Raw genomic sequence first — 16,103 nt, forward strand, 5'->3', positions numbered from 1 at the left:
TTCTCAAAATGTTTGGACACAATCAAGGTAAACTGTGAAATAACGCACCTGGCATTTGTTTTGTATTATTGACGATGACGCTTTTACTATATGATTCCTTTTCTCTCGTCATATTTAGGAAACCAGTATCCAGGGGGGTACCCCAACAATCCACAGCAGGTGCCAGGGGGCTGTCCTCCGTATCCCCCGGCAACCTGCCCACCTGGACCTGCATTCCCTGGACATGGACCTGGTCCTGGTTATGGCCAAGGGCAGTGCCATGGTCCATGTCAGGGACAATGCCAGGGACAATGCCATGGACATGGACATGGACATGGACAGGGTCATGGACATGGACATGGACATGGACATGGACATGGACATGGACATGGACATGGACATGAACATGGTCATGGACATGGTCATGGACATGGGCATGGGCATGAACACAAGGACAAGCACAAGCACAAGAAGGACAAGCACAAGGACAAGCACAAGCACAAGCATGGTCACATGCATGGCCACTGTCACAAGAAAGGGAAAGACTGCCATGGTGTAAGTTGTTTACCTCGACAGCTTTTCAGTGTAACATAACAGTCTATGGGTACGACCTACGCTAACTGGGCTTTACATCACTTCTGTAGCCGAAGTGATTCTCTGACTCACACTGTGCTTGTTTTTCTTTGTTGTAGTCCTCCAGCAGCTCCTGCAGCAGCGACTCCGACTAAATATAAATCCTTGAATGTGAAGGGTAAAAAGCAGACAAGTGGTGCCTGGAGACCTTCATCCTTCTGCTGGATCAGTTTACCTATAGATCTACCTTTACATGTAAATGCTTGATGTAAAAGCAGGGATTTAGCTTTTATAAGTTTGATTTTATGATGTGAAAAAATATGCATTGTATCCTTTTAACAACATAGTTAATAACACATAAAATCTTTGTAACTTTCTGACATGAAACTGTGCATTTACTGTAATTCAGACAGTATTGCTTTCATGACTGTCTGTGGTTTAACAAAAACACATTAAAAGTTATTTTTTGTTCATAATCAGTTTTTAAAAATTAACCATGAATCATTTGTCCTGTTTTTAAGTTGACTTTTTCTGCCCTGTTCCTTCATCTCCTTGTTTGCTGAAGGTGGACTATTTATTTGCCCCATGTGAGGCTGACTGAGCACTTTTTATCACCTACACCTTGATAATATAATGGCGCCACACCTGCCTGCTAGCATTTTTGATGGATTGAACACAGTGACGTGCAGTGAGGTTCAAGGCTGGTGAGGCACTGACTTCTCAAGAGTCAGATTTAGAATAGTAAGAACTGGAAAAAAAACAGCACCTTTCCACACAGCCAGTTTTTTCGCTTGTACCACTCAGTTTGAAAGGAACAACTCATTGACTCAGTTTGAAGCAAACCTTTTAGCTCCGGCGTTGGTCTTCCATCACGTATAACCTTCTGTTTGGACTGGAAATCAAGTTTTAAGACATTTTTAGTGTTGAAATATAATCTTCCATAATGAGATGGATCAGACAGAGTATTAAATAGCTGCTGGCTTCAGCTTGGCGCCGACTTTCGGTTCCCTCTGCTGAAACCGCTGCAGATAGAAAGCACCTGCCAGATCGCGTACGCCCCCTTGAGGTGAGGCAGAGTACTGCGTGCCTCACCGGCTGACCTTTCTTTGCACTTTATTGTACGATCCGCAAAGATAACTCTCTCACACACTTACATAAAAGACACTACACAGACTGTAGAAAGTCATGGTGTACAACTAATATTTATGTAAAGTTCATATTGGCGATAGGCCGAGGAACAGAAACGGGCACGCGCCATTCTACCCGGTTTGTATTGGATTGCACTTTCAGGCGTGAGGCGCCGCTCGCCACTGCCTCACCCAGGGCTTCTGCCATCGGTGATAACTCAAATTTGGCAAAAACATTTTGTGATAAAATGTCAGAAATATGTATGTAGTAATACTGAAAATGTATTTTAAATACAGATTAATGGAAAATATTAACATTTATTGTATGTCCCCCCCCCCCCCCGTTTTTAAATTCATGAGTGCCTCACCTGCCTCCCCTGACCGCACGTCGCTGATTGAACAATAAATCCTGTGATGGACTTGCGACCTGTCCAGGGTGTGCCCAGTCTCTCGCCTGATGCTTGCTGAGATACGGTTCCTCGCAACCCTTAGCATAGAAAATGAATGAACAATAAATCACTGTTAAGGTTGGAAACAGTCTCTATGGCAAAGCTTACTCTGGAATGTAATTCAGGGGAAATCAGTTTAAATCATTTTTTGTAAAGGACTGAGATACACAATTATCCTTTTAGTCTAACTGATATAAAAGAAAGAAGAATAGTCCCCAGCTGTAAACTTTAAACAGTTGTCTTCTAAAATCCCTTTTGTATTGTATTTATCTATCTGGGGAAGGTTGAATCATGACCTTCAGTTGTGTTTTTCCAGTTGTGTTTTTCAGTGACACACCCTAAAGTTCCCTGTACAGAGGAAACACATGATAACAGTTTGTTTGGGTTTTTAGTCCTCTGCATTTTTCATGTCTGATATCTTTAACCTGGTTGCAATGCGTAGAAACTGCCCTTTTGTTTAATTCTAGTAAATGTTTTAGGTGTAAGAGTGTGTTTTACAACGGGCTACTAAAGCATGCCTCGCTTTTGTGATCAGTGCGTGGGTTAGTTTTAAATATGAAGCCATGTTAGACTAACAATGTGAAGGGTGATGACTACTTCATCCGCAAAAGATTAAACTGATTACAGTTTTTCTCAGTTGCTTTGGTGCATTTTTCCCATCACTATTTACATTTGCGCAACAGTTAGTTCAACCTCCACAACATTTAGTCTTTTGTGCACATCATAGTAGCAGTTTCTCATTCCTTCCAGCGAATTGCAAATGTTTTTGGACATGCATCAATTGCTTTCATACAACTCTCTGCTGTTTTATAAAAATTATCATTTGCTAAGGTCATGTCAGTTAAAATTAATTATGCTTGTAAATGCTGAATAGTCATTCCATATAAAACTCAAAAACGTTGAACTAGTTGCCAAAATCTGTCAAGCAAATTGTATAAATATGTTTAAATTGTTTTTTTTCCTGAAAAATATTTCCTAAATGGAACAATTTCTCTCAGGTGAACCTCAGCTTTCACTGATGAGAAGAGTGTGTGTGAAGCATAAGTTGCAATCAATGATAAGCCACTTCACTTCAATATCTCAGAGCTGAATCCCATAAAGCCCCATTTCGCAAGCATATATGAACCAAGCAGGACATAGTGTGCACCATTTCTACAGTACTGTGACACAGAAATGGAGCGACAGCCTCATGGAAGAGGGGTGAGGGTGCAGGAGGAAATGGGAAGAGGACAAAACAGGTGAAGAGGTAGAAGAGGTACCTGATTAAATCAGGTGGATCATGTTGTCAATCCCGGCCTCACAATGGCTGAGGCTGGTCGAAGGGTGCAGACAAATGTTGGGAGAACAACCGTAAATTCAATTATTCAAACATTTTGTTGGGAAATGTCACTGCATTGATGATATTCGCTGTGATGTAGATGAAAATATGTGGCCAGACAGAGAGGAACGTCTGGATGTGCATGAATGAATTACAGTACTATGTATGTTGTATGTTCAGTTCCAATATATGTACTGCAATATTGCTTACAGTTGTGCACAGATCTACCCAAAGGGAGTTTATGTTTGTTGTAAATAAGGGCGTCTTTTTTTCTTTTGCACAATGCTGTGAACAAATTAGAATTGCAAAGAGCATATGCAGTAAAAATGTGAAACATATATATTCAGTGTCTTGGACTCAGTTACCTCACTAAATACAGTATTGTCTAACTTTACTGTAGTTTTCAAATGGCCGTGCAAATAGTATATAGTACATTTTCAGGTAGTGTCACAAAAATCAGACTTTTTTGCATCTGAAAACATTTACAGAGTAAAGTGTTATAATGGAAACACGACAAAGCAGTTTGAGTATCTTGTTCAGAAACAATGGTGTCAGGACTTTTCATTTTGATGACACGGACACTTTCATTGACATAAATACTTGCTTTTGAGGAATGAACTATCTATTTTTAGCAAGTGACAGGTTATCAACTAGGTTTTGCAGTTTGTACTGATTGTTTTGAGAAATGCATTAACTGTTGTGCAAATGTATTGAAAAATGCACCAAAGCGACTGAGAAAAACTGTAAACTGATTAAATGATTTTGATGCTGTGAGCAATACATTATTTTAACTGAAAGATCTCTAGATTTAACGTGAGTTATATCACACAAAGCTTGCGGATGCTTGCTGGGATAGGTTGCAGATTCCAAACGACCCTTAAGTTGACAAAGCAGCATAGAAAAGGAATGACTGAATGAACAATAGGCCCTGCGATGGACTGGCGAGCTGTCCAGGGTGTACCCTGCCTGTCGCCCAAAGCCGGCTGGGATAGGCTCCAGCTTCCCCGCGACCCTGAATTGGAATAAGCGGTTTGGAAAATGAATGAATGAATGAATGAATGAACAATAAATCACTAGACAGACAGACAGACAGATAGATAGATAGATAGATAGATAGATAGATAGATAGATAGATAGATAGATAGATAGATAGATAGATAGATAGATAGATAGATAGATAGATAGATAGATAGATAGATCTTTGTTGCATGGAATGTAATTCAGGGGAAATCAGTTTAAATTCTTCAGCATTTGTTGTAAAGGACTGAGATACACAATTATCCTTTCAGTCTAACTGAACTAGCTCGTTTCTAAAAGAAATATGTATATTCACCAACTGTAAACTTTAAAAACTGCACACTCACACACACACACACACACGCACACACGCACACACATACATACACACACACACACACACACACACACACACACAGATGTGTTTGCTTTCGTTGTTATCACAGAACGTGATTTTTAGAACTCAGTGGCTTACTGCCTTCTGCCCACTAGGTGGCAGCATAGCTCTGGAGATGACAATTCTTCTTCGCTGGTGAATACGCCCACCTTGACGTCATCAACAAGCACCAATGAGCGCTGTGTTCTCGGCTCCTCCAGGAAGTAAAAGTGTAAACAGAGGAGAACTGCTAAACTCATTGATCACAAGTAAAACATAAAAATGTCCTCAAGGGTTTTGATATCTGCTTCCAGGTATGGACTCATTACCGGTGTTTCTAGATGCTCTTAGATAAATTTGGTTTAGTTACCAACAGCGGGACATAAACAAGTTTAGCAGTTTATCTCGTGCTGGACAGGAAGGCAGCATGTTGACCTTTTTACCTGAGATGGGTTAGGTCTTTTCCTTATTTGTTTTTACATTTGTGTGTTTGTTCATTTTCAAATATTTTTGTTTGTTTGTTTGTTTTTGCATTTAAACCAGTGATCGTTGCTTAAACCTACAAGTTTAGCTCAGTACCGTTTAGTTTATCCATTAGTTAATAATACCAGGATGACTGAATCACTACTACTAAAGGGACGCATGCGAGTATGTGTGTGTGTGTGTGTTCTGTTAACTTTTGCTCGTGCTGTGATAGTTAGACACTTGTCAAACAAACAAGAACAACAAAAAAACTTTAAAAAAAAAAAAAAAAAAAAAAGAGTGTGACCCATGAATTGTCAGGGCCCCATGACTTCATAGGGCCCCGAAAAGATGTACACAAACTATATAACACTAAACCTTCATTAAAAATAATAAGTACTTCTTTCAAGGGTTGTAATAAAATATAGCAGTAATAGAAACTGATAAACCATTTATATAAAAATAACCTTGTTAGATGTATGCACTGTGATTTAACCCTTTATAGGACACTCAATGAAATACCTTCAAATTAGAAATTTTAACCTAAAATTGTCCTTCTGGTATGAACCAAGACCTCCATTCTGTTACATTAACAAAAAAAAAAGTTTCCTGCTGAATATGAAAGGAAACAAAGTGATCAAAAATAGTCACTTGCCCCATAAAGGGTTAAACACAGCCCTAGATCTTTATTATTCCCATGAAAAAGCTTGAAAAATACAGATCTAAACCATCATCATTCCTGCCACATGACAACTTATTGAGACATCTTAAATGTCCTACATTCAAAATATCAGTGTTGCATCAAATTTTACATTTTCTGAATATTCTACCTGGAAGTCGTACGTCTGTCAGTGGTCAAATGTTTCCTCTATCAGGTTTAAACTAATAAAAATAATAGTCTAGCAGATTCTGAGTTTGTTAAGGTTTTTTAGAGGCTTTGTGTCCAGTTAGTAAACCAGTTTAGTGCTTGACTCCTCTCTGGTGTTTTCCCAGACTCAAGACCATTTGCAGACTGCAGCGGATCCAGGGTCACATGGTGAGAGGAAATGAACTTTTAGTGTTTTCATTTATTTATTTCTTAACTGATACCAGAGATTTGTATTTTGTTTTGCTAACTTGTGGACATTGTGACAGGATTTAAAGCCTACCATGAGCGCATCTTCCTTTTGTTTGTCAGTGAAGATGATTTCTGTCTGGATATGCTTCTGTGGTGATATTGTCTCTGATGGTTCAGTGGCTTTAATAATGTTAATCTAGTATTCAGTGTGAGCTCAGTTTAAAGTATCGATGGCAAAGTTTAACTTTCAGAGGCAACAACCAGGTGTAGGAGCCTAAAAGTTTTTGTTTGTAGCTAATAATAGCTTTAAGTCAAGCACTGATTCAACTTACAAAACTAGTCTGTTCAGCAGAATATTTCTTCTTCTTCCATTAAAGCAATAAAACCTAATAATTCAAAATGGCTCTGAGGTTCTGAGGTGAGCTTTGAAGTTCTACTTTTTCAACCCAAAGAGGAAATCAAGATTTAAATGGTAAATCAATCAGTCCCGCAGCACTGATGGAGCTCAGTCTCTGTGGATTACACCTGGCAGAAGTTGTGGAGACGTCAGCTCTTACACCTTTTCTTTTGCTTGCATCTGGGCCTGTTTTGATAACTAGACTCAGTTTTACCCAGAACATTTCCACACTACGGGGGACCCTGTCTAAAACACGCAGACTGGATGTCCCCTACAACTCATGCCCACATAAAAACAAAACAGGAAAATGCCACAAAAAAAGTGCCGGCATAGTGAATCAAAGCAAAGAAATCATGATAAGATGCTGATACAGTTTGTCTATCTTGCTCCTCCTGCCAGCTTAGTAAATAAGACCCTTTGAAAAGTGAAGAAGTTGTGTTTTTTAGGTTACATCTGAAACGGACCGTTTATGTCTGTGTTTTAGAGGGTATCAGCGATGCATGTCTTCTCTAGTCTGACATTAAATAAATGTGCGTATTGTAAACCAGCTTTTCATAACTACACGGATCTGTTGGGTGAATTCTGATGCTTCTGTGGGGCTTTGTATATAAAAGTTATTCATTTCCACTTTATTTATTTAAATGATATTTTTAATGCGTTGGAAGTTTTTGTATCACTCCATCATAAATAAACCAGCAGATATAATCAGTGCTTCTCATTGTGTCGGTGGAGCTGAACGTCCTGTGGTGATACAGATTTCTGTTCTGCAACAGATGTCGAGTCATGTGGAACTGGAGGTTCTCCTGGAGAAAGTGGGAAGGGCCGGGGTGATCACCATGAACAGACCCAAAGTCCTCAATGCCCTCAACCTCCCCATGATCCGACAAATCTACCCTCAGCTCAAGGTGCTGTATGTTTGCAGCTCAGCTGCTGGGAAAACCGTAACACTTTCACGTTGTCATGATGATGTTCTGCACAGTGAGACACTTTTTCTGAACTTGTTTTAGACATTACTGGCTGTTTTATGAATGTTGTTTATAGTTAAACCTAAAAAGCTCAATTCATTTAGAAACATATAATGATTGCACGTGTTGTTCTTGATTATTTCCCAACTTATCCTTTTTCTTTGTTTCTGTGTTTCTAGAAATGGGAAAATGACAACGAGACGGACATTGTGATCATTAAAGGAACAGGTGGAAAGGCCTTTTGTGCTGGCGGAGACATCAGAGGTGAGCAGTCGTCTTGCAGCTTCCGTCTCTGAGTCAGTAAATGTAGATTAATGACTGGTTTTCTTCCCAGCGGTCACAGAAGCAGGAAAGGTCGGGGACTCTCTTGCGCAGGACTTTTTCCGAGAGGAATACATCCTGAACAGCACCATCGGTATGATTTGTGTTTTTATTTTAGATTGTGTGTAGAATGTACAAAAACACGGTTCTGTAATCAGTAAAAGTTTGACTTGTTGAATGATGAAAGTAAAATCTTTCACTGTTTTATGAAACGATGGCAGCAACACGTCTGAGAAAAGTCAGGATGGAGGCAACAAGAGAATGGAGTTAACGTGTTAGTTATGTGACTGATCTTAAAGAGAGCACCTCAAAGAGGCAGAGTCTCTCAGTAGTAAAGCTGAGTAGAAGTTCAGTTGATATCTGATATCAGCTGAACTGACTTCCATCATTAAACTGGTTTTCTGTTCTGTTGTGAATAAAATGTTGTTTTTGCCATTTGAAGCTCATTGCTTTCAGCTTTTACTTTACATTTTAGAACCGGGGTTGTACTCCACTTCTTAGTTTATATTCTATTAATTGACTGGTGTCGACTTTATAAACTTATACGGGGAATTTTACCTTTAAGGTTTTCTGTCATTGAGCCTCTTTCCCCTGTTTCCAGGTGCATGCAGGAAGCCGTATATTGCCATTATTGATGGCATAACAATGGGAGGGGTGAGTATGATTTTTTTTTTTTTTTTTTTTTAAGTAAAGAGGATTTCAGTGTTTTATGTTTTGCAAATCATGAGGCGACAAAGCGTTGTTCTTTGTACGCAGTGTGGTGATCCTGAGTCCTGCCAGTAGGTGTCAGTGGAGGTATATGTAGCTGTTGCCAGTGGCAGGGTGGCCTCTGATTGGGTGAAATCTGAACTGCAAAGCAGTGTTGCTGTTGGTTTTTCCCTCCAGGTGTTGGACGCAGTTGGAGTTTGAATCGGTACCTTTGTCCCACAGCAAACATCATAAAATAACATGAGTGGGTTTTTATCAGGACTGGCTGTCATAAAAAAGCTGGACAAGTTTATGATTATTTAACCAACAACATTAAAGTGAGTAAAGGTGTGTTTGGTCCAGAGTCAGAGGCTGCCGTGTTGGCGGAGGTCAAACGCAGGACTTTGTGCTGTTGGTATGTGTGTTGGTTTCAGGAGCGTTGTTACTCTGTCAGGTTTAGATAAAGCTCAACAACCGAGCAGCGGACATGGGAGCGCTGTTTCCACATCTTCTCACAGCTTGTTCATAACGCCGACTGAGGCAGGCCCAGCAGGTGTTTAGGTGTAGAAGAGAGGTGTGTTTATGCACTTAGCTCCCCGGGATGAAGAAATCCCTGGAGCAAAAAAAATGCGTTTGTGAGACTTCAGGCTTGTGGTCAGTTTACTGCGAACAAAGCGTCCAGACAGAAAAACTCAGCCGTCTTCAAAAGAAAGGCTTCGGAGGATGTTAACACTTCAACGCCGATACACATTTTAACTGGAAGAAGTGGAATTTCCTGGTGATGACCGCTTTAAAAGCTCCTAAAACTACCAGTCTGGTCTGGAACTTCAGAGTATCGACAGACTCAGATCTGACTCTCAGCAGCCGCGTCAAAACTTCACTACGAAGCTTTTTACCATCAGAAACATCAACAGGATGAACAGTTTAGTCTCCCAGTAAGACCAGTAGGAACTCCTCCATGCATGCATCTCCAGCAGACTGGTTTACTGGAATGCTCTTTTTACAGGATTTCTTTCAAAGAGCATTAAACATCTGCAGCTCATCCAGATGTTGCAGGAGCTTTAACCAGGAGGTCTGAACACATCACACCAGTTTTAACTTCTTTACACTGGTTTCCAGTTTAAACTGGTTTCCGGTTTATACTGGTTTCCAGTTTATACTGGTTTCCAGTCAGTCACAGGATGGATTTTAAAATGCTGCTGATTGTTTACAGAATCCCAGAATGGTCTAGGACCAGAATACATCTGTGACACGTTCAGAGAATATAAACCTGCAGAGCGCTTAGATCCAAGACTCAGGTCAGCTAGTCCAGAGTCCAGACCAGAGTCCAGAGTCCAGACCAGTATCTACAGTCCAGAGACCAGACCATAGTCCAACCCAGGGTCCAGACCCGCGTCCAGAAACCAGCCCAGAGTCCAGAGTCCAACCCATAGTCCAGCCTAGAGTCCTGAGACCAGACCATGGTCCAGACTAGATTCCAGACTAGATTCCAGACCAGGGTCCAGACCAGATTCCAGACCAGATTCCAGACCAGATTCCAGACCAGATTCCAGACCAGATTCCAGACCAGGGTCCAGACCAGATTCCAGACCAGATTCCAGACCAGATTCCAGACCAGATTCCAGACCAGGGTCCAGACCAGATTTCAGACCAGGGTCCAGACCAGATTCCAGACCAGATTTCAGACCAAACATGTAGAAGCAGCATGTATCTGTCCTGCTGTAAACAAGTGGAACTGCTGGTGGAGATGAAACTCATCACATGTCGACACTTTTACATCCACATTAAGAACGTTTCTTTTCTCGTGCGCCTGCAGGAAATCTGCAGGAAAACGTTTAATTGATTTTGTTTTTAATTATTTTAATTGATAACTTTATTGTGATTTGGCTGTTAGTGTTGTCTTTTCTGCTTTTCACACCATCTGGAACGCTTTTAGTGTTTCATGTGAAGCCCTTCGGATCGTCTCGTACATGAAAGGAGCTGTGCAGATCAACCTGCGTTGCCTAAAAGCAAGTGTGTGTGTGTGTGTGTGTGTGTGTGTGTGTGTGTGTGTGTGTGTGTGTGTGTGTGTGTATGTGTGTGTGTGTCGGGGACCAGCTGGGCCCCTGATGATTAAACTCACCGTGACTTTGACAGTTAAATTACTCTGGAGATGTCCTCAGTGTCTTCAGGCTCCGTACTGAGTGTGTTAGTGTGTGTGGACAGGCCCGGTTTGGTTATTCTCTACGGGATGTTGAGGTGGAGACTGTTGCATTGTTAGGATTTGCCGTTAGGATTAAGGATTTTAGGATTAATTAGCTTAATGTTTGGGTGGGGTGGTTTAGGTTTGAAGCGAGGTAGTGCATCGTGCCAGGGAGGTCTTCCCTCTGGGACACCAAAACAACGTTGTCTGTGTTTGTTGCTGCGGTGCAGATGAAGTGTCTTTGCTTATCAGTAACTATCAGCCCTCTGCTTTGATACCCCTGATACAGCTTTAATTTAGCCATCAGAATTACATGTGTGTTTTATGCTCGTGTTTCTTTAACACTTGTATCTGATTTTGTTTTTCCGTTAGTTGCATTGTCTGTTTATTGTATTCCTGTGGTATAAAGCGTCGTGGAGCTGTATGAAGCGAGATTATTGGTTACGTGAGGTCTGATGAACGTCCAGCCACTGCAGTGTCACAGAGCTGGCTCTCTTTATCCTGGTTATGTCGCTATGGTAACACAAGCTTAATGTTTTAACTCGCTCTAGTGGGCTTAATTTCTAATACAAACTGGATAAGTTTGTTTTCCGGATGATGTTCTCTGTTTCTGGAGCTTCTGGAGGAAAACACCTGATTACCAGAACGTGGACAGCCGCAGCAGGCTGTGCAGCAGGCTGTGCAGCAGGCTGTGCAGCAGGCTGTGCAGCTGCAGCAGGCTGTGCAGCTGCAGCAGGCTGTGTATCTGCAGCGGGCTGTGCAGCTGCAGCGGGCTGTGTATCTGCAGCGGGCTGTGCAGGCAGCTGCAGCGGGCTGTGTATCTGCAGCGGGCTGTGCAGCTGCAGCGGGCTGTGTATCTACAGCGGGCTGTGCAGCTGCAGCGGGCAGTGCAGCAGGCTCTGCAGCGGGCTGTGTATCTGCAGCGGGCTGTGCAGCTGCAGCAGCGTGCTGTGTATCTGCAGCGGGCTGTGCAGCTGCAGCAGGCTGTGCAGCTGCAGCGGGCTGTGCAGTGGGCTGTGCAGCGGGCTGTGTATCTGCAGCGGGCTGTGCATCTGCAGCAGGCTGTGCATCTGCAGCAGGCTGTGCAGCTGCAGCAGGCTGTGTATCTGCAGCGGGCTGTGCAGTGGGCTCTGCAGCTGCAGCGGGCTGTGTATCTGCAGCGGGCTGTGTATCTGCAGCGGGCTGTGCAGTGGGCTCTGCAGCTGCAGCGGGCTGTGTATCTGCAGCGGGCTGTGCAGCTGCAGCAGGCAGCTGCAGCGGGCTGTGTATCTGCAGCGGGCTGTGCAGCAGGCTCTGCAGCGGGCTGTGCAGCTGCAGCAGCGGGCTGTGCAGCTGCAGCAGCGGGCTGTGTATCTGCAGCGGGCTGTGCAGCTGCAGCGGGCTGTGTATCTGCAGCGGGCTGTGCAGCAGGCTGTGCATCTGCAGCAGGCTGTGCATCTGCAGCAGGCTGTGTATCTGCAGCGGGCTGTGCAGCGGGCTCTGCAGCTGCAGCGGGCTGTGTATCTGCAGCGGGCTGTGCAGCGGGCTCTGCAGCTGCAGCGGGCTGTGTATCTGCAGCGGGCTGTGCAGCAGGCTCTGCAGCGGGCTCTGCAGCGGGCTGTGCAGCTGCAGCAGCGGGCTGTGTATCTGCAACGGGCTGTGCAGCTGTAGCGGGCTGTGTATCTGCAGCGGGCTGTGCAGCAGACTCTGCAGCGGGCTGTGTATCTGCAGCGGGCTGTGCAGCAGACTCTGCAGCGGGCTGTGTATCTGCAGCGGGCTGTGCAGCAGACTCTGCAGCGGGCTGTGTATCTGCAGCGGGCTGTGCAGCGGGCTGTGCAGCTGCAGCGGGCTGTGCAGCTGCAGCGGGCTGTGCAGTGGGCTGTGCAGCGGGCTGTGTATCTGCAGCGGTGCGAACGGTGCAGAAAATGCATCTGAGAAAATACGTTTGAGTTTAGACTCATAAATGAGAATATTAACTTTCTTTGCTTTCTGCCTCTGTCTGATCTCATTCGCAGCAAAATGAAGTGAAATAGAAACAATCTGCTCAGGGGGAATTATAAAACCATAAAATATTGTTTTCAACTACATTTAAAATTATTATAAACATGTTTTATTGTAAAAAAAATACCACATATGAAATTATAGTATATAAAAATAGTTGTGAATATAACTAGTACTAATATATTGCTCATATAAAGGACATTATTATTATCAATTATAATGTAATATTTACAGAAACAATCATTTTTTTAGCATAATATTAAAATAGATATTTTATTATGAGAGTGAGAACATCATTTTAGCAGTAAGTTTTTCTATTTTTTCTTTCTTCTGTGATGTAAACGGCCACAGATCAGTAAAAAGTTGTTTAATGAATAAAAATAATAGATAAATCTTCCTGTGCGATAAGAGAATAAGTGAAAGCAAACGTAAGAATGTTCCTTTGGTGTTTCATGGCTGTAGTTCATGGTTCATGTCACAGAAGCAGCAGTGCTGCCGCGATGCTCAGCGTCTTTGTTGTGAACAATCGGACTTAACTTAGAATAAATTAGTTAATTAAAAGGGTAAGAAAGGAGGAAAAAAAGAAAATAATAATAATAAGTAAGCAAAATTTATTCTCATAGTGCTCTTTACATTACTGCCTTTTTTATGTAAGTCTGTGACATGATCCGTAATGATAATAATATTGTTTTGCGTTTAATCTGTGTAATTGTTGGTTATAATGTATTGTTATATGTTTTATATTTTTGGACCCCTCAAAAACGAGATGGTACATCTCAAGGGGCATTCCATTAAATAAATAAATGAATGAACTTTAATGCGTACTGATCTCTGATATCTATGGGAGGGATTTCATGTCCTAGTTAAGGCTGTTCTTACACACCCCTTGCTGTAACTCCAAAGCAGACGTGCAGCTCAGCTTCCACTTTGTTTCACATTCCCTAAAAACTAGTCCTGCAAATAAGCAACAAATTGTTTAAGGTGATAATTCTTCTAAATTCAGTGAAGTTTAATGTCTGAAACTCTCACAGTGAAGTAAACAGAAAACTTCTTTCTCTCAGCGTTTAATGAAGTCGTTGAAGTCGTTAAAAGTTAACTGTCTCCATACGATACAGTACCAGTCAAAAGTTTGGACACCTTTTCCTGCTAAATCCAATGAGAAAGGGTGTCCAAACCCTTGACTGACAGTGAATGTTTAAGATACCTAAGGAGCAAAGGTGAGAAGTAGTCTTCAGGATGGATTCAATCTTATTCACTTTTCTTTCTCTGACACAGTCATAAGTCATTACAAGGTTAATAAAAATATTCTTTTCCAGTGTTTCTGACATCATCCTTTAGGATGGGATGTTTGAGGACATGTCACAGAGTTTCAGGCTTTTAGGTTTCATGATCTTGGTGAAGAAAGGTAAATAAAAAGAAGGATTTAAAGAGGTGGAGATTCTGCAGCTTCTTCATTTGGAGACTTTTAAACCTATTTTCCTGAAGACCACTAATGGCTTGTTAAAGGGTTAAACTTTGGACTTAGCAGAGAGGAATAAATGTTTTTGTATTCCTAAAGTTTGACTTTTAAAAGTGTGTTAATAAGTTTTCCATTTCAGGCAGGGAGATGAATCCCGTGCAGTCCTTTTCCGTTCCTCATTATGAAAAGAAATCCATCATATAATCCATATTAGACTAATTTATAACTGCGTTCATACAAACAAATTCATAAAATAAACAACAAATCCTGCAGAACTATCAAAAGCAAACCTTCTCTTTGACTTAACCCTTTATTCTGAGCTGCTCGAGGCGATGGTGGAGAGGAAAAACGCCACCAGAACAGCATCTGCTTCAACTGGCTGGTTATGGAGAGGACAGGAGAGAGGGGGAAAATCGGAAACTAAAGGTGTATTTAAATCGGGATAGTTGGCCAGACTCGGTCTGATTGGGGAATGGGCTCAGTTGTAGGGGGGTGTATCCATGTGGACAAGACCCGCGTGAAGAAGAAAACTGTTTCCTCCACCTGCGAGTTAAACATGGAGACGAAACTATGACTGTTTTGGGTTTTTATTGTGTCTTCTGCAAGTATCCTGCAGAAATACACTGCAACAATGGACGCAGTATGAACACCAGACGAGGCAGAGGACCCTTTATGGCCCTTAAAAAGTGATTTTTTTTTTTTTTTTGTGTAGTCCACTTCCTGTATTTGGTCCACTTGAAACGGGCCAAGACCTGCGTTTGTAGGCGGGCTGAGTCCCCTTCTTTGGTCTGAATCAGAATTCATTTAGCGCGTTCACATTTCCCCAAAGAATCGACTTTCCCAGCAAACAGACTTGGATTTGGATCAGAAAGGCTGATGTGAACGTGTCCTAAGAGAAGTTATCTTCTTCACCTCCCCATGTTTAGACATATTAGCCTGACGTGTCCTGATGTAATCACAGAATGGCAGAAACTGGAATCTGATTGTTAGAAAAACAAAAGGCTAAATAAAGAAATGTGCTGTAGTGGATGCAAAAGGCAGATGTGTGTTCGGACCTAATGCATGACTCACTGTCTGCTTTCATAAGTTAATTATATTTATCTTCCCTGCAGAAAAAAGTCTATATTTGTGTTGTTGAATTATTTTCACCCTTTTCTCGCTTATGTTTATGTTTTTTTTCTGCAAACAAAATACTTGAACTCCACTTCTTCTGTCCTGTCGTCCAGAGAGAACGCGAATGTTGGTGCTAACCATCCTCAGGGTGATGTCTGTTTAATGCTCAGGCTGGATAGAAACAGGCCTGTTCTATATATGGAAAACTAGAGGCACTAGAGTCCCTGCTCCCAGATCTGTTCAGAGCTCAGGGCAGAACTCCCACACCGAGTCACTATTCTTGCATCAGTGATAACAAATCACTGGTAAGTTGAGGCATGTCATTGTCAGGTCAAAGACGCACAAGCATAGTGTGTTATCAGAAGGATAACATCATCCATTACTCTGAATGCTTCAGATCCCTGGAATAAAAGTCTGTCAAGGCTTTAATGGCATTAATCTGTGTCTGCTGTGTGTTGTATCTGAGCAGACATGGTGTCTCTGTCAGTTTGTTAGTCAGACGGCTGCCTCCGCGCGTTCAGAACCTTGTGGTTGGCCGGATTTGTAACTGAGGTAGCCAAATCATCGTTCTGCTTCTGGTGGATATATGCAGTGCTCTGTGACGGCTATCTCTGCCTCCTGGAGAACTCTTGTTTGATAAT

At 42.1% G+C, this 16,103-nt stretch overlaps 1 protein-coding gene across 1 annotated transcript in view; it reads left to right on the forward strand.

Annotated features, from left to right (window-relative positions):
- Positions 1-5,032: 5,032 nt before the first annotated feature.
- Positions 5,033-16,103, forward strand: part of hibch (3-hydroxyisobutyryl-CoA hydrolase) — a 57,704-nt gene continuing 46,633 nt past the window's right edge. The window contains exons 1-6 of the mRNA XM_079254183.1: positions 5,033-5,153; positions 6,295-6,337; positions 7,529-7,660; positions 7,900-7,984; positions 8,055-8,135; positions 8,643-8,695. Of these exons, the coding sequence (XP_079110309.1) occupies positions 5,122-5,153; positions 6,295-6,337; positions 7,529-7,660; positions 7,900-7,984; positions 8,055-8,135; positions 8,643-8,695 (426 nt within the window). The 5' untranslated portion in view covers positions 5,033-5,121. The remainder of the gene's footprint in view (positions 5,154-6,294; positions 6,338-7,528; positions 7,661-7,899; positions 7,985-8,054; positions 8,136-8,642; positions 8,696-16,103) is intronic.

The sequence above is a fragment of the Telmatherina bonti genome (genome assembly GCF_933228915.1).
Source record: "Telmatherina bonti genome assembly, chromosome: 15".
Taxonomy (NCBI): Eukaryota; Metazoa; Chordata; class Actinopteri; order Atheriniformes; family Telmatherinidae; genus Telmatherina; species Telmatherina bonti.